Source organism: Acanthaster planci, linkage group LG10, assembly GCF_054643075.1.
Source record: "Acanthaster planci isolate LZ-2023a linkage group LG10, COTS_SCS, whole genome shotgun sequence".
In the NCBI taxonomy this organism is placed as follows: Eukaryota; Metazoa; Echinodermata; class Asteroidea; order Valvatida; family Acanthasteridae; genus Acanthaster; species Acanthaster planci.
Window position 1 is genome coordinate 14774869 of NC_141786.1, and position 27134 is coordinate 14802002.

Here is a 27134-nt window from a genome sequence, read left to right on the forward strand (position 1 = left end):
TACTTCTTCAATATAGTCCGAATACGAAAGTCATACGTTAAGATCAAATTTAACATATTTAAACGTAACAGCACATTTTTATGTCACGTAAAATTGCGATAGCGATTTTCTTACGCTATTTTCAGTGAAGTTTAATTAAATGTAATGTTTTCAACACTTTGTCTTTCTTTTCTTCTCTCAATAGTTTGAAAACACAATCACAGAAAATAAGGCTCATTTGCTATTCAATGGTGGCTGATCCACTTGGAAAACTTGTACCCCGACGAAATTCCAGGACTTTAAAAACACTTCCAAGTATTTTCCTGTATTTTTCTCACGTTTGCAATATATTATTACATCATAATTTTTAAATTTTTTCGAAATACGGTCCAAAGGTTTTTTTATATAGAAAAGGTTTTCCGGGCCAAGTTGAAAAAAATGAGCGATTAAATTTGTCAAATAAAAATCACATTTGGCACAGATTTTGAAAACCGAGGCATTTCGCAATAACAAGCATTCGACTTCACTCTGCATGAATATACAGTACGTTTCATCTGAAAGATTACAAACACATGTACGTGATTTGGTTTTACGCATTCGTTGCACTAATTGTAGATGTGCAATGCAGTTTAATTTCCAGAAAATCTGTCTTTTTTCAGACCATGTCAGTATTGGGTGTTGCTTTAATCTGAATGGGGAAAATTTGCATTCAATATAAACACGGGGATTTTGAACGTGTATTGTGTTTCGCTCAAAAACGAATGTTGCTCTAATTCATTCTCCACAATTGGCCGAGAAAGCTTATTACATTTGCCGATCACTCGCAGCTAAGGTGTCTATGGATGATCCATTCTGTTCTCTTCGGTTTCAATCGCTATCTACAATTCTCTTGTAAGTATACCGTATGGTCTGACATGAAATATACCTCGTTTAGGATCTTGCATGGGGGATAACCAGTAAGGGAAGTCGGCATAGCCGGTCTCGTCTGGTTTGATCACTGTCAGGTGGTTTGGATTCACTCGATTCTGCAGGGCAAATTTGTATCTCTTGCCATCTTTGGTGAATTCTTTCGTGTAGCCATACTCATCGATCTTCTCCAGGTTCGGGCTGGTGTAAACTGCCGGTCCGAAGAGCTCTCTGTGGCCGATTTTGTAGCCGTCTTCCAGTATTGGTTTGACGTGACGTTCTGCCGTGCCGTGGTAGCTCACTGCCCACTCACCAGGACTCGATTCCGTACGAATGCCGTTCTCCCCCAGCCAAGTGTCGTTGTCATACTCGCCGTGAACTTTGACCGCGTACCGTTTCCATCCGTACGGTCGCCGGTATTTATGGCCACCTCGCCAGTACGTCTTCCCGTCACTGGATCGATTTGTAAAGTCAAAGTCGTACCCTGGGTCCAGATCAGATGGGTCGAGTTGGAAAATGCCCATCTGTCCGCCTGGGATGCATTCCATGCAAAATATGGTACACCCATGTGACATTCCCAGGGATTTGATCTCCTCGTGGTCTTCAAGTTGGCTGCCGTTGAAGATGAGCATCAGCCTGCGGTGGGATAGGCCGAGCTGACTAGCTGCTTGCCTTCTCAACTCCGCGATGGTTGAGCTGGTGTCCACGTCTAATTTGACATATCTGTTCTTTTTCAGCATGTGGATTCGCACTGAAATGGACCGCTCATCTTTCTCTTCTACGGGTGGCGTGTACATCATGGACGTCATGCTGAAGAGATCCTTCATGTTAAGTTTGATGATACTGGGGGTACCAGTGGTTGAGCCCGCTCCAAGACCTGCAGTCTCAGCGGTAGCCCCCGCGACGAACGGCTCGTGCCCTTGAGAGCGGTCGGCACCAACTGCAGAAAATAAGCCACCAGACACAATGTTGCCAGCCCATTTGAAAGCTTGATCTATCCATCCATGATGTGTCAGGCTTTCAAGTACTAATTGCTCTGGTTTGGGTGCCTGCTCTGGTTCAGGTACTTGCTGTGCAAAAGGACTCTGAATGTGCAGTCCTGTCGAGGCTGAAAAGCCCGCGGAAATGATACCTGCACTCGGAGAGTCGGCCATAGCATCCACTGCAGTTGCCAATCATTTGATGCTACACACGAATGTCTTTTACTTATGAGCAATTTTTCCGCGACACTTGAACCCGGATCGGCGAGTCATTCTTTTCCAGGAAACATTTCGCAATCCAACTTCAAAGGGATTGCATTGAATCAGCTCGCACCATTACCATGCAGACATACGACTTATTTGACTCGTACATGTACTGGAAGGGGGATTTCCCTTGGCAGATACAAAAGTGAAAGTGGGGTGGAGTTATACGAGGGAATAGCGCTATATGACAAACATAATGGATCCAATATATTATTCAGCAATGATGTCACACGACAGGTCCATAATCAAATCCCAATAGTTTGCTTTGATCATGACTGAAAAAGGTTCGAGCAGTACATGTACGTGACACTGACGTCTTCGGTTCCAGCCATTTTTTAACTTTATGTACATTACATGTACGGTGTACATGTACATGTACACTCTTTGTAAACAACTACTGTACATGTACATTGTACACACTACATAATGCACAGTATACTAGCCCAGCCCTGCGTCGATTGAGTACCACCTCCTACGTCAGGCGTTCATACATGCACTGAGCAGGACAGCCTATATGTACATGTATGTAATTGGTTGATGACGACACTTCCATTTTCGCTATTTGCGGGACAAAATCACAATTTTAATCTTTAAAAGCTCACACTGACAAATGTACCATAGCTTTCTGCAAAGGCTGGAGTGCTGAGATTTTTTGCACTGATCAGTCTTATAGTTTGGACCAATCACATCCAATAGATTTAGCTAATAAGGTTTAAAATCTCTCTGGGGCCAAACCTGAATTAGTTTGAAAACACAATGTTGATATGAAAGAACGTGTGTGTCATCCGATCATAAATCTAGTAATTTATTTACCCACCACGACACCAGCCGTCTAGCCTCATCTTCCCGGTTTAAGCTTGGCGTCTTTAAATTAACACTATCTCATGCCAGCAATTAGATTTGACATACACGGTGCACCCTTTAATATGATTCAAATACAACATACGATCGGCAACAGATCATTATGCATTTAGAAATTCTATACATGGGGCATAAGCAAAAGCGTATTATTATGTGATAAATTGGGTAAAGTTGAAAACCTGCTCTATCTATCCACGGAGAAAGGACACAACCTTTGTGTTCTTCCTCCATGCATGATCTATCTTAAAACCCTCCAACTAAGGTTTTTGCTTGAGGAGCTGGGGACTGCTTTCCAATAGATCAACTTCGCAGAAAAGGAGAGCCAGGAACTTCCCGCAAATTTCAGCGTGCTATTTTAGCGCATGTGGAAATTCCAACTTAATGATGCATCCGGCCTGCTTGTCAATGACATTGCTTGCTGTGGGAAAACCACACCGCAACGTCGCTTGTACGTGAGTACGATTCTGGCAGGAACTTAGCCTTAAAGGTGGTGTACGTACACCATTGGTAAAATCTCGAAAATCGGACTACCGTATAATCCTAAAATATCCGACTTGAAAGTGCATAACGGTCTCAACCAGTCTCTAAAATATTTCCAACAAGAATGCTGTAGTTTTCGAGAAAACAAAAAAACGTTCTCTTTTTTACGATGGCCGGCCTACCATCACTTCGCACATCACATCCTTTAACAGGCGACAATTTTCTTATAATTATTTAGTACATGTATTTGCAGATGTTGTGGGGGGTCTCCATTAATGAACGGATAAACCCAAACGCAGCTAAAAATATGCCGACATACACTCACCAAAAGAACTGTGAACTGAAATTATAGAAACCTGAATGTCAGGCGTAAAATGGAAAATAAATTGGATCAGTTTGAAGTTAAAGTTTATTTAAGGAAAGTTGTTTTTACGGAAAACTTTACGAATTCAAAATCACCCCTACAGCATAACGGTATGATTCAATATTACGGCTGTTTCCGAGCATGATGATTTTCGTCAACAAAAAGTACGATTTCCACACGTTAATCCTCCCTTGTTTTACGACATAATTCTTTTTTACTTACAGTTATTAAAGAATCAACAGAGGATGGTGTTTTGGACTTTCATCGACGAGTAAACTGAGATGAAAGTGCGGTTATAAACACGATCGCGCGCGCACCTGCATCATCATGCCTTCTCGTTTCGATGTCAGGACACGAGTCGACTGCGTTCCTGGATGAAGCTGCAATGCTACACGGTCGAGGAGCAGAGGCAATGCTCCCTTTTAAGGGAATGGGAACCTGTCGTACCTGGTGAGAACCCTGACCCCGAGGATATTGTTCGCTTGTATTACGAACACCCTAAAATCCATAGATTGTATGTAAGGTAAACTACAAGACCTTTGCTTTAAGCGTTGAAAATGCCGCCCCCGTGTGTGTTTCCCGATTTCTCACAAAATAGTTGACTCAAACATGAAACGAGTGTGTGGAATGTAAGTTGCAGTGAATATTGTACACTGTAACCAGCCAATCGTGTGAAATTACAACAAAAACCAACGGTGTTTGCACGACAAATTCATTAAGCTCAGGGTTATGGTTAAATTTGCTTTGATCATGACTGAAAAAGATTTTTTTGAGGCAGTTTCTTTACCGTGTGAACTCTTTTGGTAGTACGTGATGCCTAAAATTCTTGTAATTGTCTCCCAAAAACTGCAGTTTCTGCCAAAGTTGGAACAGTGAGGATTCCTGCACTGATTATCATATCCAAGAGGTGTGGCTAATGGGGTTTTGAATTACACACTGTCACTTGAACGAGGGTAATGTTCTTGCAGGAAATGGCAGAGGGGTTGAATGCTCCCCTAGTCCCAAAGGGCCGCCGGGTGGTATCAAGAGAGGGCGCATTTTTCCTAGCCAGGGCCGAGCTGTACATACAGAGAAAACCCAAATGCCAGTTGACTATGTGTGCATTGATGCATAATCCACCATTCTGGTTCCAACAACTGAGACACTCATGTCGGAACTCTGACTCCAAACAGCTCTGAGGCAGAGCTGTGTACCACAGCCAGCTCAGGGTGACCAAAATGGTGGAAACTGCACACTGCGCTGTTTCAAGAATGACTTAAAATACATTTACGTGTGTTGCGGGCGAATCGCACCAACAAAATAAACACTTCTCAACCTTATGCTTCTGCCCAAGGCGGGTCATTGAGTTCAGTGGCTAGGTCACAAAGCCTGAAAATTTCACCAGCGGTTGTTCACTTATTGCACTGCGGGCGCACCGACATGTATATGCTAATTTTAATGTCCTCATGAATAAAAACTTGAAAAAATTAAACATAAAAGATAAATGCGCATGAAAGTCTATGATGCGGACTTTGCAAATAACTTTTTTACTGCAGGAACTTTGCATTATCAGGAATGAAACGATGAAGAATGGACTGGTTCGACTGTACAATGCAATGTACTTCAAAGTTTCCCAGAGCAAACCATTGCTTAGCTGGAAACAAATCAGGGAGAAAACCACTCAGAGCGACGAAAGGAGAATTGAAATCAAAAATTGAAGAACTTCATGGCTCATGATTCTGTTGAGTGTGGGTGGAGAACGGTACCCCAACATACATGTCATGCAAAGTTCTCTCTTCAGCTCATCTGGAAGGGAGCCCTGCTGTTTTATTCAACTTTGTAAGTCCGAGACGAGAGAAATTTTGGAAGTCTTTATTTTGTGCCCCCTCCCCAAGAAAATCGCACCAAGACCACAAAGTAATAGCCATGGTGATTTTTACATATATCTCTTGAAATCGTTCCAAGATACAGAAACGAAGAGAAAATGGTGTCGAATTCAGTCCCCCTGTTCATTTTCAATGGGCAGCTCACCTTTACCACCGTGGCCATCAATGCATAATTTTGGAAATAAAGGTTCATCCTCCGAGATTAATTTACGCGCCACTGTACCACGCATTAGATGTTGACATTCGGAGGGTATATGGAGACAATGTAGGGACCCAGTCTAGCTACATGTACAGCCACAGGTGGCCTTGGGTACTTGTGTCCAGCTTACCTAAAATATCATGATATACATGTAGCAACAGCGTATTTTAAGGAAACTGTATTAATGACTAAATGACACTTATTTGCCCAGGCAGATTAGTATTTCACCCAGGCAAATTATGGCTGATTGATATCCCCTGGGCAGATTTTTACCTCGCTGTAATGGTTTACTTAGAGGTATGTGTGTCACAATTTAAATTGTAATTTTGCCCGGAAGAAATATTTATCAGCCCAGGCCCATGAATTACGTCAGCCGACAACCTGAACTTTGCAAGATGCACAGATATGACACATAGCTTATCCCACTGCTAACCTGCTGTTGGTAAGCCAATCATTGCTGCAGCATGTACATGTAAACTGCAGGGCTTTGCAGCCCTGATGATGATGTACACTTGAATTATCCAGACCAGCCTCATGGGTTTCAAATCGATTCCAAAAGATGCAAACAAGTCGTCATGAGTCAACCACTTACGAGTCACAAACCACTCAAATGAACCAAGAGCTGCATTCTCTTATCTGTTATCATTCGCATCACTCACTGCAAAGTTTGTCAAGTTGACAAGGGAAAACTGTATTGCTGGGGTGTCTATAATGATAAGAATTCACTCTTCATGTCGACAAGTTGTAACTGCTTCCTCAGAGCTTCAATGAGTTGGGAAACGTGCTCGTTCTGGTGAGATTTGAACCAATGACCTCTTTACTAGAGCAAATGCCGTATCCCCAGAACCACCGAGATGATCAGCAATGGATCGTTGGTTTGAATCGACACAGTAGTTTGCACCACACTAAGCTCAATCGTTAAATTAATGGGTACATGAACGTGTATCTTGTCAGTGTGACAATCTGTTATTGTCACTTTTACAGACGTAGAGAAAATTGCATTGTAATGGTGAACATTCACGGGTCATGTGGGAACTGGGTCCCTTGTGAAAGTAATTAAACAGGTGTACCTGCACCCTTGCAAAAGAAAAGTATCCCACAATCTAGAGAAAAGACGGACTTGGAGAGGCATTCTCAATTGCAACTACCACCTTGCGTCCAAAGTACTCATCAACAACCTCTGCACGTATGAGACATCTGTTTTAGCATTCTGTGTATCTAGGTCTTCTATTTGATTGAGATCTCTCTGTCTTTACCTGAAGCTACTGTGCACAACTTGTGACGATGGAATATGACCTCCAATGCTTTATGACATCGTCAGCCAGGTACTTGGGCACTCAGGCACCAGGTTCCCTTGCCCATCCCTATTGCATTTCAACTCTGAATAACTCTTATGCACAAAAGTTGGTGAACTACTTTTGTTGCTTGTTTTTAAATGTCAGATCCATGCTTGAGCTCATTCCCAGAATCATGCCTTGGCAGACATCCTTTCCAGCCTGCACACATCCGCTGCACTATCTTTTGGTGGTGAGTGTCAGAGCAGCCGTCAACTCTCGAAGGTCCTGGTCGGCATGGCAACAGTTAGTGAGGATGTTTTGCTGTTGAACTTGGCCGTAGAATCATCTTCTCTTATTGCCTCTGGTAGAGGCAGATGTAACTCAAATTTGTCTGCCACCGTGAGACTTAGTTCTTCCTGTGAAGAAAAAAAAACGACAAATGAATCTAATGTTTAAAGACAAGTGAAAGACCCAACTCCACATTTCATGAAGTTCACTTCAATCATACACGTAGGTGTAGGTATACAGAATTTTAATCCCAACATGAAATGGTCCCCCCAAAAAAACCCACCAATGCTGCGCCTGGGCAACTTCATTGTGGCATAACTGATTTACGTAGTTAAAGACCCACGTCAGCAATAACGAATAGACATGTACATGTATGCCTGCAGGCTAGAGGTTGCATTGATTTTCAACAGGCAAGTGTGATAACATGTACATACACGCTGCAGTACAGTATGTAGCGTATTACATGCCCCTTTTCAACTACAGGCATCCTTCTAAGGGCTTAAACAAGAAAGTGAAAGAACGATGGACGTGGGTGTACCTGGGTAATATTTAGCTCACAGTCAGCAACAGAATGAACACCGGGCAGCAGAATCCTGACCACGAGTCTTTGCTGCCTCTTAGCATCTGCCTCTTTCAACCTCACGTCATACTCAGGGCACTTTAGCCCAACGTCCTGACTGGAAATCTCTTGGATCAAGCCGCCTTTCAGTTTGTCAGATTTCAAGCTCGAGTGCAGAGTCACATCCGGGCTGACGGTAGTGGCTCCCAATTGGTCATCTGACACCTTGAGCTGGCTCAGCAGCAAATCAGGCGTCAGCTTACTCAGGTTCCTGGCGCTCTGCTCCTCTTCCAACTTCTGTCTCGCTCTCACTCCTGAGCAGAAGAAATCCCCCAGATCCGTGGGATCCCCCTTGAATCGGATGTCATCGCAGATGTGGTAACTGGACGACAGGTGCAACTTCTTCTCATCCTTGAGGTAGTCGATGGCATTTCCTATTAGCATGTCCTTCTCTTCTGATCTCTTGCTGCATTCCTCCAATACATCTGGATTGAAGGCCACACGGACCACCTTGAAAGTACCTAGCATTTGGTAATTATCACATGTATATGAAAATCAAACCAAATATGAGCTGAAACCATTTTTACATAAGTTGATTTTCGTTAAAAGAGTGCAAACTGGGGAAGTAGCAGGACATTAATTTCAGGAGGAAAAGATATACATTAGAGGGTTTGCAATAGTAATACATACAGTGTATGTAACATAACTTTGCTCTTCAATTGTACATCTACATGTATCTCCAAACTCTGAACAGAGCCACAGGCCTTCAGTGGGGAGGACGGAGCTGAGGACAGAGCCATGCATTCAAGAGGTTTGTTGACATTAAGACTCTGGCTTGTTCTTCAATCTAAGCAGAGCTTACAAGCAAAGAACATTTAACATGTTCTTCCGTTCCTCACAGGGATATTTTCCAGAAGTTTCTTTCTGTCAAATTAAAGTGCCCAGTGAACTCCACAGAATCATACGTGTAATCTGTGTCTAGCGATTACTCCCATCTTACGCTACTTCAGCGTATTGAGCATTATGAACTTTGTGAAGTCCAACGTTACTGATTTGAAAGGTATACACTGCATTTGATTGATTTGCATATACCATAAAGATGACAAAAGAAATTGACTAGAGCAGGATTTGAACCTGCGACCTCTGGAATATCTTACCAGTGCTCTGTGGTATGGTATCCTGGAGGTCACAGGTTCAATTCCCACTTTTGTCAATTTCTTTATTCTAGTCAGTTTCCCTTTACAGTTTTAGTGGATTTGTTTCATATTTATCCCTAGGTTTAATTCCATTAAGTTTCTACATGTAAGTGACCCGTACCTGTTTCATCGTGCCCATCTTGAACTGGTCCAGCAGTGACCTTGATAGGGTCTGTGCTCGTTCTGGGTTTGTCAATGCGGGACCAACTGCAGATGTTGATGTACAATGTGGCTTTGTAAGGCTTCTGAAAATAGAAATGTCGGTAACCATAATACTTTAAGAATGGCTGTGACCCTCTCTCAAATCGACTGACTTTGGCTCCACCTCAAGATCCTGAACCGAACATTCACAAGGTTTGATTTCTTAATTAATGCAGGATGTCATGTTTCCGAAAAAAGGAATTTTATACTGTGCCACAGTCCCCTGGTGCTCAGACCCAAAGATGGAGTTTAAAATGCTGAAACCAGATGTAACCACAAGACTTAGTATAGCCACGAATATTGTTAACAGTGACTGTTAAACTCATACAAAATGTCCATTTTTAACAACCGTGGCTAGCAATAGATGCTAACCCTAACCCTACATAATACCACAAATTACTACTTGTAGTAAAATGTAGTAATCAGTGCTGCCGCTTGTAAGAGGACGTGACTTTATTGTTCTGTGAAGCCATAAGATACAATAGATAAGACAATGTACCATACAGTGCTGTGGCACTATGAATGCATGGCGTTATTGTTCTCTGTATGAGTAACAATGGAAGTAACCTAGCCAGAAGTAGTAATCTGTAGCGCTTGGTCCTTCAGGCTCAGGCTATTACTTAGTATTTTGTTGTACTGAGTACTGTCAGCGTTAAGGCTAACGTACATGTAAATGTGTATGATGCTGTCGCATGTTTAGTCAAGTGTGCGCTTTTCTGCATGTGCATGACCGTGAGGTACATGTGGGATGCAATGCAATGTATGTGAATGAAACACAAAAACATCTGCATGTAGCCCGCTGCTAAATAAGCTGAGATAAAATTTCCTGAGATGCCATCAAATAGGCCTAGTTATTTGGTGCCATCAAGAACTTCAGATTTCTTACCAAAATAATTTCAAATTATTTGGACACTGAAAAGCAGGGTTTTTGATGGACATCCCTTTTCTGTGTGAATTCAATCTGGCTGGCAAATGGTACAAGATAGATTAAATTTGAATTCAAAAACTAACTCAAAAGAAAAGAAAAACCATTCAGATTTGGAAAATGTAGATTTACTGCTGGTTTGTAAAACTCTGGGTATACATTTTTACATGTACAGTTGCAAATGTCACATTCATAATAGGGAAGGCAAGTCCTCTTTTTTCTAGTTTTCTGGAGTCCGACTTGAAGCACCTCTCACTGGCAAGGAAATTGCCAACCAGTTTTCCAAGCAGGCCCGTGCCAGTACTTCGGGCATACAACGTGTGAAGTCCATATATTTCAGCAGAAATACATGCACTAGTACATGTGACGGGGGGAGGGTTGTACATACCCAGGCTGTCCCATGCCATTACCTCAACTAATGCATACACAGGTGAATGAATTGGCGAGTACCCACCAGTGGATCGTCGTTAGTTACATACAAGTGTACATGTACATGCAATAAGCAATTGCCTCGTTCCAGCATGGAGCCAATGCATGATCACAATATCAGAGTCTACATGCTGCGCACAGAGTCTAAGAGAATCTGTCATTTAAAGGCGCCAGTCTATATACAATCGTCATCCCTCCCTCCTGGGCTAACAACAGCTGAATACTCCTGGGACCATCTTTGGATAGAATACTCACACCAAGCTACTGTGCTAGGCGCAAACGGCTAAACAAATCTGCCTTCACCAGCACCCATTTACTCTTGGGGAGAGAGCAACACAAAGGGATCAAGTGACTCGCCCAAGGTCACAACATATCAGGATTCGTCCCCTGACCCTTTATGATTGGAAGCTTCAAACCCTAACCACTCGGATATATATTTCCAAATGTGTAGTGATTCAGACAAGGATCAAATTACCAACCAAAATTCTTGTCTTGACGCACATCCAGGGCTTGGCCAGAGCCAACTCCTTCTTGCCCTGCTGCAGGTTTGTCTAGATAAACTTCTTGTAGGCATCTACGTCTGTCTCTGCCAGCTCATCCAACATGGACCACATGTGCTGGGCCTGCTTCATCAGGTCATCTTGGGCACCTGTTGCCATGGTTTCCTGAAACCAGTGATCACAAAAGCACAAATTAACACTGTAAATAGGACAAATCCTAAAGCAGGTCTCGACCTTTACACTTGACAGGCATACAGTACATGTACAAATTCTAGTAAAAGCTGCTGCCGGTAAAAGTAAAATGCATTCTTTAACCCTAACCACCCAAGGGTTGCTGGCCCTAACCTTCACCATTCACACAAAGTTCAACACCCATATGGGACTTGGTGCACAGAGGCTGTTGGACTTTGTTTTTCTGAGGTATGCCAAACCCAATGCAAAAGCCAGCTGCCTCGGCCTACCAGACCTATCCCCACAGAATTAAACATTTTACTAAGCTGTTTAATTCTGTGTCGTTGGGGAAGGTTAAGGTTAACGTGTATAAAGTTGAATAAAAAAAGCATTGTGAAATGGATTGCCGAAGATATCGATGTTGTTATAGGTATCAGTTTGAATTGTCTGCTTTTAAGTTTAAAAAAAGACAACCAAACTCCACAGTAACAGTTGAAATAATTAAAAAAAAAACTTTAAAATTAAATCAGTCGGTCAAAGTTAGTTTCACTGAGAATGTGTCCAGTGGGCTTGTAAAAATTTCTGTGGGCAAGTAAAAAGTAAATTAATCTGTCCAGCAGGATACATGAACAAATGCTCAAGGACGGTCGAGGCGTGCTTTAAGGAGACTAGGCTCATTACTCTGTGCATGAGAGTGAGTTCCCAGAATCTGATAAAGCATGCTACGCAAGAAAATACACCATGAACTCACGACGAAATAAAGGACACAAAACTACTGTTCTTAAGAAAAGGTCGAAGGGACCATGGTATCTGATCTCTAGGACTAGTAGGAGTCATGATGGTAAAAACTCTGTGAAAGTACACTGTGAACACTTTTGTTTTAAGCCTATTTTGCTATGCTTTGATTTGGAATATTCTTTCATTTGTAAAACACATCTAGCCAAGACAAGATTCCATATGACCACACTTCAATAGGAAAGTAGAAATGCCAGGGATAAATAATGTTTGGCAATAATCCTAGATTTGAGTTGTGGGAAAGAACTTCGGGGACTAAACAGACTAGAATAGCACTTTACAGACTGTCAGTGTCAGATGATCAGAGGATTAACCTTACAGTGGACACGTACTATGTAGCTTTCATAATGGCTCCTTTTCTTATCATATTGTGACGAAACAGGGGTAGGCATGAATGCCAGTCTAAGTCATGAATTATTAAGCATTGCGTTGACCAATCAGCGTTGCGTAGAGCACTAGATCTGGGCGCTTGCAGCGTCCTTATAGCGCGCACAATCAGTTTGTGGGTTTCGCTGCTGGGTCGCAGAGTGGCAGGATCGTGGAGGACGCTTTCTACCGAGTAGTAGAGAAGAGCCGGTTCTGGATCACACGCCCCTTTTTGCCCGGTTTTTGCTCAAAACCCTTGGGTAGTACATCGACCCAAAAAATCGTCGAAACATTTTTGGTGGGGAAAAATGGGAAAAAATGAGAAAATGCCGGAATAGTGCGAGATCCCCAGTTTTTGATCAAAACCCTTGGGTAGTACATCGACCCAAGAATCTCGGGAATTCCACTCACCTTTTGACCTCGGCGCCGCTGGCTACGCTCGCTGGCTCATAAGATCCCCCTTCTCTTTCCTTTCCTATCCGATATTCCCCCAAATCTATAGGACAAAACTGTAGGACAGTTTTTTTGCCAAATTTTTTCCTGTCGCAAACCGAACAAACGAGTACCAAACCGAGCACCAAAACAGGAACCAAACCGAACAAACAAGTACCAAACCGAACAAACAAGTACCAAACCGAACAAACAAGTACCAAACCAAACAAACAAGTACCAAACCGAGCACCAAAACAGGAACCAAACCGAGCAAACAAGTACCAAACCGAGCAAACAAGTACCAAACCGAGTCACAAACAAGTACCAAACCAAACACAAACAAGTACCAAAGCGAGCACCAAAACAGGGAACCAAACCGAACAAACAAGTACCAAACCGAACAAACAAGTACCAAAGCGAGCACCAAAACAGGGAACCAAACCGAACAAACAAGTACCAAACCGAACAAACAAGTACCAAACCGAACAAACAAGTACCAAACCGAACACAAGTACCAAACCGAGCACTAGACCCAAACCGAACAAACAAGTACCAAACCGAACAAACAAGTACCAAACCGAACAAACAAGTACAAAACCGAACAAACAAGTACCAAACCGAGCACTAGAACCAAACCAAACAAACAGGAACCAAACCGAGATACAAACCGAAACCAAAACAGGAACCAAACCGAGCACTAGTACCAAACCAGGGAACCAAAACAGGAACCAAACCGAACAAACAAGTACACAGGGAACCCAAACTGGAAACCAAAACAGGGAACCAAAACAGGAAACCAAAACTGGGAACCAAACCGAGCACTAGTACCAAAACAGGAACCAAACCGAGCACTAGTACCAAACCAGGAACCAAACCGAGCACTAGTACCAAACCAGGGAACCAAAACAGGAACAAAAACAGGAACCAAAACAGGAACCAAAACAGGAACCAAAACAGGAACAAAAACAGGAACAAAAACAGGAACAAAAACAGGAACCAAAAAGTATCTTTCTACAAACTCTCGGCCTTTGCACCCAAATAAGAATCGGCCCCGGTTTGCTTTTGTCCAACGCCTACCAGAACAACCTGCTATGCGACGTTTCTGAGTTGGACTACGTGTCTGGTAGCCGAGACAAACCAAAAGACCTAGAACCCATCCAAAGCGAATTTGTAGACGATATATACCTATAGAAGTCTCAGTGCGAAATCCTGATTTGAGAAAAATGGCCAGCCATGCCAAACGCGAAATCGAGCAGACACGCGAAATGTCAGAAAAGGGCACGGAACCAATTTTCCTTTCTTGCAGCATTCCTTCCCACTGGCGAACGGTGGCGAGTTCGATCGACTGGCAGTGCATCGTAGTCGACGTCCCAAATTCGACGATATACGTAGGTTGGTACGCCAATGTAGCTACCAGGCACGTCGCGGGCGTTGCCATTCCGTCCAAGGTCAAAAACGAGAAACAGATGTACACAGCCAATCGTGCGGCGATTGCGGAATACGGCTTTGTCGATTTGCCGATATTTGTGCTGGTAGCTTCTAGCTACGAAAAAGAGTCTAGCGAATTTTTTCTAGAACCGACGCAGGTGTGGTACAAAAAAGAAGGCGAGACGATTCTATGCAACGCGAATGCCCCAACCGCGGTTCGAGAATACAAACCGAATGTATCGACGTATCTACCCGATACACGACAGATTCGATGGACCTGGCGAGAAAAAGCCTGTCACAAAAAGCAAGGCACGTACGTCGTTCCAGACTTGGAACAAAGTGCCATTCGAAGAACAAATATCGGTACATACGTATTCCAAGCGACGGCTGGAATCTATTCTGGACCAGTTGAAAGAGACGGAGCTCGAACTCCAGTGGCAAACCAGCAAAGAGAACCTGGCCCGGCAAAAAGAAAACCAAGCGAGATTTGTGGAGACTTGGCCGGAAAAAATCAAAGAGATACAAAGACAAGCGGTCTGGGAGGCCAGAGAAAGAAAATTTGTAGAAGCGGCCAAAAACAAATGTATGTCCTGTACAAATTTCTACGATAGATATCGGTCTTTGAGAAATACTGAGGGGGAAATTCTCTGTACCGTTCTGGGCTTTGTATTCTACGGTACCGAGGTCAAAAGGGGGTTTCCTTCGAATCTATCGATTCTGTTGGAGTACGAATACGAAAGCCACCAGTGGAACGATTCTGGCAAACGCAGTGTCAGGCTATACGCAAATAGGCAAACCATCGACATATATGACTGGTTGCAGGAGAAGAGGCTTCTACAAAAAACAAAAGACGAAACACGCGACTACAGCATTTTCTATTGCGAGAAGAAAATAGATATCCAAATAGATCCTCCAGCTGTGGCCCACCGGGGAACAGGCTACGAGTTCTCGTACAACCCGATCGTGCTCTATTCTATAGACGAGCCACCGGTGGTATATACGGTTCCAGATGTGCCCTATTTGGAGGAAACGATATGGACCCCGGTCAAAAAGATTGTCAAAGTATCAGAAGGCGTCTACACGGCTGAAAGATTTTTCACAAAATATATACGAGGGAAAGAACGAATTCGACTGGAACTCGTAGATTCGTCTGGGGAGAAATTTTGGTTTGGAAGCCATTGGCTAGACGACTATTTCGAAAAGAACGAAGTCGACGTTCGAACGCTAGTGGCCCCGGTCTCTTGTAGAATCGGTGCAAAAAAGACGACTCCGACGAACACGATGGACCAACGATTTGCACTTTTGGTGGAGGAGTAGATTTGGAAAGAAACGTTCTGGCCGAGTACAAAAAAACCCCAGAAACTGGAGATACAAACCAGAAACTAGATACAAACCAGAAACCAGATACAAACCAGAGATAGAAACCTGGAGATAGATGCAAACTAGAAACCAGAAACCAGATACAAACCAGAAACTAGAAACTAGAAACCAGAGCCAAAAACTAGAGATACAAACCAGAAACCAGATACAAACCAGAGATAGAAACCTGGAGATAGATGCAAACTAGAAACCAGAAACCAGATACAAACCAGAAACTAGAAACTAGAAACCAGAGCCAAAAACTAGAGATACAAACCAGAAACCAGATACAAACCAGAGATAGAAACCTGGAGATAGATGCAAACTAGAAACCAGAAACCAGATACAAACTTGAGATAGAAACCAGAAACTAGATGCAAACCAGATACAAACCAGAGATAGAAACCTGGAGATAAATGCAAACCAGAAACTAGAACTCAGAAACTAGATGCAAACCAGAGATAGAAACTAGAAACCAGATGCAAACCAGAGAGCAGAAACTAGAACCCAGAAACCAGAAACTAGATACAAACCAGAAACTAGATACAAACCAGAAACTGGAGCTACAAACCAGAGATAGAAACGTGGAGATAGATGCAAACCAGAAACTAGAACTCAGAAACTAGATACAAACCAGAAACTAGATGCAAACCAGAGATAGAAACTAGAAACCAGATGCAAACCAGAGAGCAGAAACTAGAACCCAGAAACTAGAAACCAGAAACTAGATACAAACCAGAAACTAGATACAAACCAGAAACTAGAAACTAGAGATAGAAACCAGATAGAAACCAGAGATGCAAACCAGAAAGAAACCAAATGCAAACTAGATAGAAACCAGAGATAGCAACTGCACCCAAACACTAAAAACCAGATAAAAACTATATAGAAAATAGACACCAGGTAGAAACCAGAGATCCAAACTAGAGATAGAAACCAGAGATAGATAGAAACTAGATAGAAAGCACATACAAAGCAGAAACCAGAAACGAGATAGATGGAAAACAGAGAAAGATAGAAACCAAGAAGAAACGAGATAGAAACCAAAAACTAGAAACCAGATAGAAACTAGATAGAAAATAGAAACCAGGTAGAAACCAGAGATGCAACTAGATAGAAACCAAAGATAGATAGAACCGAGATAGAAACTAGATAGAAACCAGAAATAGATAGAACCGAGATAGAAACCAGATAGAAACCAGAAACCAAATGCAAACCAGATAGAAACCAGATAGAAACTGGAGATAGAAACCAGAGATAGAAACTAGAGATAGAAACCAGAAACCAAATGCAAACCAGATAGAAACCAGATAGAACCGAGATAGAAACCAGAAACTAGATACAAACCAAATGCAAACCAGTTTCTATCTCTGGTTTTCTAGTTTCTTTCTGGTTCTTTCTATCTCTGGTTTTCTAGTTTCTTGCTGGTTCTTTCTATCTCTGGTTTGCATCTATCTTTGGTTTCTATCTAGTTTGCATTTGGTTTCTTTCTGGTTTCTGGTTTCTATCTCTAGTTTCTATCTCTCGTTTCTATCTATCTCTGGTTTTCTAGTTTCTTTCTGGTTCTTTCTATCTCTGGTTTTCTAGTTTCTTGCTGGTTCTTTCTATCTCTGGTTTGCATCTATCTTTGGTTTCTATCTAGTTTGCATTTGGTTTCTTTCTGGTTTCTGGTTTCTATCTCTAGTTTCTATCTCTCGTTTCTATCTCCAGTTTCTATCTGGTTTCTATCTGGTTTGCATTTGGTTTGTATCTAGTTTCTGGTTTCTATCTCGGTTCTATCTGGTTTCTATCTGGTTTGCATTTGGTTTCTGGTTTCTATCTCTAGTTTCTATCTCTGGTTTCTATCTCCAGTTTCTATCTGGTTTCTATCTGGTTTGCATTTGGTTTCTGGTTTCTATCTGGTTTTTATCTCGGTTCTATCTATCTCTGGTTTCTATCTAGTTTCTATCTCGGTTCTATCTATCTTTGGTTTCTATCTAGTTTGCATCTCTGGTTTCTACCTGGTTTCTATTTTCTATCTAGTTTCTATCTGGTTTCTAGTTTTTGGTTTCTATCTCGTTTCTTCTTGGTTTCTATCTATCTCTGGTTTCCATCTATCTCGTTTCTGGTTTCTGGTTTCTATCTGGTTTCTATCTAGTTTCTATCTATCTCTGGGTTCTATCTCTAGTTTGCATCTCTGGGTTCTACCCGGGTTCTATTTTCTATCTAGTTTTTATCTGGTTTGTAGTTTTTGGCTCCAGTTTCTATCTCTGGTGTCTATCTAGTTTGCATTTGGTTTCTTTCTGGATTGCATCTCTGGTTTCTATCTGGTTTCTATCTCTAGTTTCTAGTTTCTGGTTTGTATATAGTTTCTGGTTTGTATCTAGTTTCTGGTTTGTAGTTTCTGGGTTCTAGTTTCTGCTCTCTGGTTTGCATCTGGTTTCTAGTTTCTATCTCTGGTTTGCATCTAGTTTCTGGTTTGTATCTAGTTTCTGAGTTCTAGTTTCTGGTTTGCATCTATCTCCAGGTTTCTATCTCTGGTTTGTATCTGGTTTCTGGTTTGTATCTAGTTTCTGGTTTGTATCTCCAGTTTCTGGGTTTTTTTTTTGTATCTCTAGTTTTTGGCTCTGGTTTCTAGTTTCTGGTTTGTATCTGGTTTCTGGTTTCTAGTTTGCATCTATCTCCAGGTTTCTATCTCTGGTTTCTGGTTTGCATCTAGTTTCTGGTTTCTATCTCAAGTTTTTGGCTCTGGTTTTTAGTTTCTAGTTTCTGGTTTGTATCTGGTTTCTGGTTTCTAGTTTGCATCTATCTCCAGGTTTCTATCTCTGGTTTGTATCTGGTTTCTGGTTTGTATCTCCAGTTTCTGGGGGTTTTTTTGTATCTCTAGTTTTTGGCTCTGGTTTCTAGTTTCTGGTTTGTATCTGGTTTCTGGTTTCTATCTCAAGTTTGTATCTGGTTTCTAATTTCTAGTTTGCATCTATCTCTAGGTTTCTATCTCTGGTTTATATCTGGTTTCTGGTTTGTATCTCTAGTTTTTGGCTCTGGTTTCTAGTTTCTAGTTTCTGGTTTGTATCTGGTTTCTGGTTTCTAGTTTGCATCTATCTCCAGGTTTCTATCTCTGGTTTGTATCTGGTTTCTGGTTTGTATCTCTAGTTTTTGGCTCTGGTTTCTAGTTTCTAGTTTCTGGTTTGTATCTGGTTTCTAGTTTGCATCTATCTCCAGGTTTCTATCTCTGGTTTGTATCTGGTTTCTGGTTTGTATCTAGTTTTTGGCTTGTATCTCCAGTTTCTGGTTTTTTGTTTTTGTACTCGGCCAGAACGTTTCTTTCCAAATCTACTCCTCCACCAAAAGTGCAAATCGTTGGTCCATCGTGTTTGTCGGAGTCGTCTTTTTTGCACCGATTCTACAAGAGACCGGGGCCACTAGCGTTCGAACGTCGACTTCGTTCTTTTCGAAATAGTCGTCTAGCCAATGGCTTCCAAACCAAAATTTCTCCCCAGACGAATCTACTAGTTCTAGTCGAATTCGTTCTTTCCCTCGTATATATTTTGTGAAAAATCTTTCAGCCGTATACACACCCTCTGGCACTTTGGCAATTTTCTTGTCTGGGGTCCATATCGTTTCCTCCAAATAGGGCACATCTGGAACCGTATATACCACCGGTGGCTCGTCTATAGAATAGAGCACGATCGGGTTGTACGAGAACTCGTAGTCGGTTCCCCGGTGGGCCACAGATGGAGGATCTATTTGGATATCTATTTTCTTCTCGCAATAGAAAATGCTGTAGTCGCGTGTTTCGTTTTTTGTTTTTTGTAGAAGCTTCTTCTCCTGCAACCAGTCATATATGTCGATGGTTTGCCTATTTGCGTATAGCCTGACACTGCGTTTGCCAGAATCGTTCCACTGGTGGCTTTCGTATTCGTACTCCAACAGAATCGATAGATTCGAAGGAAACCCCCTTTTGACCTCGGTACCGTAGAATACAAAGCCCAGAACGGTACAGAGAATTTCCCCCTCAGTATTTCTCAAAGACCGATATCTATCGTAGAAATTTGTACAGGACATACATTTGTTTTTGGCCGCTTCTACCAATTTTCTTTCTCTGGCCTCCCAGACCGCTTGTCTTTGTATCTCTTTGATTTTTTCCGGCCAAGTCTCCACAAATCTCGCTTGGTTTTCTTTTTGCCGGGCCAGGTTCTCTTTGCTTGTTTGCCACTGGAGTTCGAGCTCCGTCTCTTTCAACTGGTCCAGAATAGATTCCAGCCGTTGCTTGGAATACGTATGTACCGATATTTGTTCTTCGAATGGCACTTTGTATACAAAACGATCCAAGTCTGGAACGACATACGTGCCTTGCTTTTTGTGACAGGCTTTTTCTCGCCAGGTCCATCGAATCTGTCGTGTATCGGGTAGATACGTCGATACATTCGGTTTGTATTCTCGAACCGCGGTTGGGGCATTCGCGTTGCACAGAATCGTCTCGCCTTCTTTTTTGTACCACACCTGCGTCGGTTCTAGAAAAAATTCGCTAGACTCTTTTTCGTAGCTAGAAACTACCAGCACAAATATCGGCAAATCGACAAAGCCGTATTCCGCGATCACCGCACGAATAGCTGTGTACATCTGTTTCTCGTTTTTGACCTTGGACGGAATGGCGACGCCCGCGACGTGCCTGGTAGCTACATTGGCGTACCAACCTACGTATATCGTCGAATTTGGGACATCGACTACGATGCACTGCCAGTCGATCGAACTCGCCACCGTTCGCCAGTGGGAAGGAATGCTGCAAGAAAGGAAAATTGGTTCCGTGCCTTTTTCTGACATTTCGCGTGTCTGCTAGATTTCGCGTTTGGCATGGCTGGCCATTTTTCTCAAATCAGGATTTCGCACTGAGACTTCTATAGGTATATATCGTCTACAAATTTGCTTTGGATGGGTTCTAGGTCTTTTGGTTTGTCTCGGCTACCAGACACGTAGTCCAACTCAGAAACGTCGCATAGCAGGTTGTTCTGGTAGGCGTTGGACAAAAGCAAACCGGGGCCGATTCTTATTTGGGTGCAAAGGCCGAGTGTTTGTAGAAAGATACTTTTTGGTTCCTGTTTTTGTTCCTGTTTTTGTTCCTGTTTTGGTTCCTGTTTTGGTTCCTGTTTTGGTTCCTGTTTTGGTTCCTGTTTTTGTTCCTGTTTTGGTTCCCTGGTTTGGTACTAGTGCTCGGTTTGGTTCCTGGTTTGGTACTAGTGCTCGGTTTGGTTCCTGGTTTGGTACTAGTGCTCGGTTTGGTTCCCAGTTTTGGTTTCCTGTTTTGGTTCCCTGTTTTGGTTTCCAGTTTTGGTTCCCTGTGTACTTGTTTGTTCGGTTTGGTTCCTGTTTTGGTTCCCTGGTTTGGTACTAGTGCTCGGTTTGGTTCCTGTTTTGGTTTCGGTTTGTATCTCGGTTTGGTTCCTGTTTGTTTGATTTGGTTCTAGTGCTCGGCTTGGTACTTGTTTATTTCGGTTTTGTACTTGTTTGTTCGGTTTGGTACTTGTTTGTTCGGTTTGGTACTTGTTTGTTCGGTTTGGTACTTGTTTGTTCGGTTTGGGTCTAGTGCTCGGTTTGGTACTTGTGTTCGGTTTGGTACTTGTTTGTTCGGTTTGGTACTTGTTTGTTCGGTTTGATTCTTGTTTGTTCGGTTTGGTTCCCTGTTTTGGTGCTCGCTTTGGTACTTGTTTGTGTTTGGTTTGGTACTTGTTTGTGTTTGGTTTGGTACTTGTTTGTGACTCGGTTTGGTACTTGTTTGCTCGGTTTGGTTCCTGTTTTGGTGCTCGGTTTGGTACTTGTGTTCGGTTTGGTACTTGTTTGTTTGGTTTGGTACTTGTTTGTGTTCGGTTTGTTTCCCCGGTTTGGTACTTGTTTGTTCGGTTTGGTACTTGTTTGTTCGGTTTTGTTCCTGTTTTGGTTCCCTGGTTTGGTACTAGTGCTCGGTTTGGTTCCTGTTTTGGTTCTTGTTTTGTTCCTGTTTTGGTTTCGGTTTGTAACTCGGTTTGGTTCCTGTTTGTTTGGTTTGGTTCTAGTGCTCGGTTTGGTACTTGTTTGTTCGGTTTTGTACTTGTTTGTTCGGTTTGGTACTTGTTTGTTCGGTTTGGTACTTGTTTGTTCGGTTTGGGTCTAGTGCTCGGTTTGGTACTTGTGTTCGGTTTGGTACTTGTTTGTTCGGTTTGGGTCTAGTGCTCGGTTTGGTACTTGTGTTCGGTTTGGTACTTGTTTGTTCGGTTTGGTACTTGTTTGTTCGGTTTGGTTCCCTGTTTTGGTGCTCGCTTTGGTACTTGTTTGTATTTGGTTTGATACTTGTTTGTGACTCGGTTTGGTACTTGTTTGCTCGGTTTGGTTCCTGTTTTGGTGCTCGGTTTGGTACTTGTTTGTTTGGTTTGGTACTTGTTTGTGTTCGGTTTGTTTTCCCGGTTTGGTACTTGTTTGTTCGGTTTGGTACTTGTTTGTTCGGTTTGGTACTTGTTTGTTCGGTTTGGTTCCTGTTTTGGTGCTCGGTTTGGTACTCGTTTGTTCGGTTTGCGACAGGAAAAAATTTGGCAAAAAAAAACTGTCCTACAGTTTTGTCCTATAGATTTGGGGGAATATCGGATAGGAAAGGAAAGAGAAGGGGGATCTTATGAGCCAGCGAGCGTAGCCAGCGGCGCCGAGGTCAAAAGGTGAGTGGAAATTCCCGAGATTCTTGGGTCGATGTACTACCCAAGGGTTTTGATCAAAAACTGGGGATCTCGCACTATTCCGGCATTTTCTCATTTTTCCCATTTTTCCCCACCAAAAATGTTTCGACGATTTTTTGGGTCGATGTATTACCCAAGGGTTTTGAGCAAAAACCGGGCAAAAAGGGGCGTGTGATCCAGAACCGGCTCTTCTCTACTACTTACCGTTCTGTGCTGTGACTGTGCGAGGTATAGTGTGGACGCTGCACCTGGGGCGCTGCGTGTCGTGACTATAACTGGTAGGTGTAGTAGCGAACCGTATTGGGTCTAGATTACTTTAGTGATGGAGCTGAGTGTCGTGAACCTAGGCTGGGAGCTAGTGGTCTTTGCTGTTGGATTGCTTGTCGTCTGTAAGCACTGATAGTGGGGTGACGGCTGGAAGGCAATCTTGTCATTGTGCTAGCTAGCCTTCAGGTTTACTTGATGTAGTAGTATAAAAGTGACAGTTCTGGAGCACGCGCCTCTTTTTGCCCGGTTTTTGCTCAAAACCCTTGGGTAGTACATCGACCCAAAAAATCGCCGAAATATCTTCAGTGGGAAAAAAAGGGAAAATCCAGGAATGACGTGAACCCCGGTTTTTGATCAAAACCCTTGGGTAGTACATCGACCCAAAAAACCGGGGAATTTCCACTCACCTTTTGACCCCGGCGCCGCTCGCTCGCTCGCTGTAAACAACTCGTGACTAGCGCCGGGGATTTCCACTTCACTGACCTTGAACTTTTGACCCCGGCTGTAAACAACTCGTGACAGAAATCCCGCCCGAATAAAAATGATAAAAATTTTAGAAACCTATATATAAATAGAGATATGAGCAACCAGCAATACCGACCTCTACTAACGAATTTCAATCGATTTAAGAAGGCGTTTTTAGAAGATTTTGTTAAACGGTATAACGTCCCATTACTTGCACCAAAACGTAAACATCATACGCGATTTGAACTAATAAATGCTATACGAGCGGATCAAAAACAATTTAGGTATCTTCAGAGTCAGTCATATCGGCAGCTGTTGAAAACGGTACAAAAATATAATATTCCTTATGCAAACAAAGACAGATACGTCAAACAGGACTTTATCAATGCGATTAAAGCTTATACACAACCTAAAGAACTCGAGGAAGTAGACATTAAACGTATAAGGCGTTTTAAAGATAATTTTCGTAATTGGGAGTTGATTCCTCGCTTCTATGAAGACGATTTAATACATTTTTTTGATTTTTACAAGCAGTTGATAGAGAAAACAGCGTTGGCCGAACTCAAAGAAATCGGGAGTTACAAATTACAAACACATCTTAAAGTGCGGTTTAGATTGGAAAAACTTGACGGAACGATTGACTACGGCACTTTTCCATTTCAGAGTGATCAAGACGTAGTAACAAATAAACCAAGCGTTAAAAATGCACTCGCTAAGCAACGCGAAGAACAAATCGAACAGGTGGAGGCCCATACGCAGAAAGGCTCGGGTTGGATCTTTGACAAGGTTGTCGCTTTTTACATCAACGCGGTTAAATACAATCCGGTGGGTTCTTCTTACATTCCGTTGCCTAAGGAACTGTTAGACAAAAAAGCAATCATAAACGTCGAAAATAAAGATCAAGAATGTATCCGATGGGCGTTGAGAGCAGCTTTAAAATTATATTCAGACGGAGTCAAAAGTCAGCTAGAAACAAATCCAAAATATAAAATAAATAAGGAGCGACCTTCGACTTACCGGCCAGAATCAGATGGTTTAAATTTTACAAACATAAGCTTTCCAACACCGATTTCACAAATCCCACGTATCGAATCGCAAAATAATTTGGCAATCAATGTATTTGGTTACACCAAAAAAGACGGTATTTACATTCTCCACAAAAGCAAGCGTCAAGAAGAACCGATCAATTTACTTTATTTTACCCGAGATGAAGAGAATCACTACTGTTGGATTAAAAACTTTTCTCGGTTGACGGGTGACATCAATAAACACGACGGTCAAAAATATTGGTGTTTCAAGTGTATGACACATTTCCTAACGGAAGAAAAGTTAGCTAGTCACAAAGGAGATTGTCAAGGTTTAAACGTTCCTACGTGTAAAGTTGAAATGCCGGTCAAAGGCGAGAATATACTTAAGTTCAAAAATTACAAAAATAAGCAAGACGCACCTTTTGTCATTTATGCCGATTTTGAGTCGGTTTTAGAAAAATTAACGCCAGCAGACATAAACACGGTTAAAACACAGATTCACAAACCTTGTGGATACTCATACGCGGTCATCAGATGCGATGGAGTTTGCACTAGCCAAAAGACGTACAGAGGTCAAGACGCGGCCGTTAATTTTGTAGAATCACTTTCTCAGGAAACAGAGAAAATAAATGAAACGTTTAAAAACAAAGAGCCGTTGATTTGGAATGATCAATTACAAAAAATTTACGAACAATGTAATAGATGCTGGATATGCGAAAAGTTGATAGATCGAGCAAAAGCAGGTGAATCTCACTGTCAATGTGATATTCCAAAAACACCAGAGACAAAAGAAGAAAAAATCAAGTTTTGTCGTATAGTTAAAGTTGAAGGCAAAGATAAAGAGTTCAAAGAATGGAAATGTTTAGATTGCGAAAAGCCCATCAACAATTTTAGAAAGGTTAGAGATCATTGTCACGTGACGGGTAAGTATCGAGGTCCAGCGCACGCTAGTTGTAATCTCAAGTTAAGAATAGTGGCCGATCAAACACCCATTCCGGTGATCTTACATAACCTCGAGAAATACGACGCACACTTGATTATGCAAGGAGCTCACGAATTTTACGGGAAATCAATTAAGTTGATCGCTAAAAATACCGAAAATTACATCTCGTTTTCTTTTGGTCAACTCAGATTTTTGGACTCCTTTCATTTTATGGCGGCTTCGCTAGATCGGTTGGTTAAAAATTGTTCACCCGATGATTTTAACTTACTTTGCAAAAGGTTTCCAGAAAACAAAAGCGCAGCGAGTACGACCGAAGGGAGGACGAGTTTACTCTTGGAAAAGGGAATTTACCCCTATGAGTATATAGACTCCTTTGATCGGTTCCAAGAGAGATGGCTCCCACCTAGAGACGCTTTCTATAGCTCTCTGAAGCAGGGAGGGATAACCGAGCAAGAATATGCTCGTGCGGAGACAGTATGGCAAGCCTTTGGCTGTAAAAACTTGGGAGATTACCACGACTTATACGTGGAAACGGACGTACTATTGCTAGCGGGTGTATTTCAAAACTTCCGGAAGGTATGCAAAAAGAACTACGGCCTTGACCCGGCCAACTATTATACTGCGCCAGGCCTTTCGTGGGACGCCCTCTTAAAGCATTCGGGTATCCAACTGGAACTACTGACAGACATCGACAAGCACTTGTTCTTTGAAAGGGCCAAAAGAGGTGGTATTTCGAGCGTGGGTGCAAAGCGACATGCAAAGGCCAATAATCTAGAACTACCCGATTACGACCCCAATAAGCCAGAGTCACAAATCATGTACCTAGACGCAAATAATTTATACGGCTGGGCGATGAGCAAATATCTACCCGTAGGGGAATTTACCTGGGAAACAGACTTAGCAAAATTTAATTACTATTACATCCAAGAGTTGCGACTAACTGACGACTACGGTTACATGTTTGAGATTACTATGGATTACCCGGAACGTCACCATGGCAAACATAATGACTTTCCACTCGCACCCGTAAATATGTTGGTGCCGAACGAATGGTTTTCGAGCTATCAACGGGGTTTAATCGGTAATGGCGAGCAAGTGACTTTGGTAGACAAACTAGTGGCCACTCTCAACACCAAACGAAAATATGTGGTTCATTACCGCACATTGCAAAAATATCTCAAACTAGGGTTGTGGATCAGAGAAGTTCACCGGGTACTGCGTTTTCGTCAAAAGCCGTGGATGAAGAGCTATATTGACAAAAACACTAAATTGCGCAAGAAAGCAAAAAATGATTTTGAGAAAGACTTTTTCAAATTGATGAACAATTCGGTCTTTGGCAAGACGATGGAAAATGTGAGATATCGAATTGACGGTCATTTATTGAGGGACGAACAAGACGCCGCCAAATACAAAAAAATTAACTTATAAACCGAATTATAAATCAACGGTGCAATTTGGGGACTGTGAGCTTTCGTTTGTGGAGATGTACCGAGCCCAAAAAAAATTAAGTAAGCCAATATATTGCGGTGTAAGTATTCTCGATATCTCAAAAACGTTAATGTACGATTTCTACTACAACGAACAAAAATCAACTTTTGGTGAAAAAGTAAATTTACTTTATACGGACACTGATTCTCTATTAGTTCAGATCGAGCGAAGCTCCGACGATTTAACTGGTTACCTAAACGAAAAGCGCAATTTATTTGACTTTAGTAATTACCCGCCCGATCATCCGCTTTACAGCGTCAAAAATAAAAAAGTTATAGGCAAAATGAAAGACGAATTTGGTGGCAAAACAATTTTAGAAGCCGTGTGCATCAGACCAAAAATGTATTCGATTCTGACGGTTGATCACAATTTAAAGAAGGCGAAAGGGGTCTCCAAAGTAGTAACCGAGAAAAGTTTAACCCACGAGATGTATAAAAGC

General features: G+C 42.1%; 2 protein-coding genes across 3 annotated transcripts in view; both read right to left on the minus strand.

Moving 5' to 3' along the window:
- Nucleotides 1-662: 662 nt before the first annotated feature.
- On the minus strand, nucleotides 663-2039 carry LOC147797850 (uncharacterized). The gene is made up of 3 exons (XM_087142513.1): nucleotides 2018-2039; nucleotides 905-1825; nucleotides 663-667 (listed from the first exon to the last, which is right to left on the minus strand). The coding sequence occupies exons 1-3, from the start codon at nucleotides 2037-2039 to the stop codon at nucleotides 663-665; spliced, it is 948 nt and encodes a 315-aa protein (XP_086998639.1).
- Nucleotides 2040-6521: 4482 nt separating this feature from the next.
- The window catches only part of LOC147797851 (PIH1 domain-containing protein 2-like), a 30734-nt gene continuing 10121 nt past the window's right edge, over nucleotides 6522-27134 (minus strand). Inside the window, exons 2-5 of one of the 2 annotated variants that reach the window (XM_087142441.1) lie at nucleotides 11249-11438; nucleotides 9340-9463; nucleotides 8002-8543; nucleotides 6522-7591 (exon numbers count right to left, since the gene is read on the minus strand). In XM_087142441.1, the coding sequence (XP_086998567.1) occupies nucleotides 7445-7591; nucleotides 8002-8543; nucleotides 9340-9463; nucleotides 11249-11347 (912 nt within the window). In that variant the 5' untranslated portion in view covers nucleotides 11348-11438 and the 3' untranslated portion in view covers nucleotides 6522-7444. Of the gene's footprint in view, nucleotides 7592-8001; nucleotides 8544-9339; nucleotides 9464-11248; nucleotides 11439-27134 lie in introns of those variants that run through there. The other variant, XM_087142442.1, reaches the window with a different exon arrangement.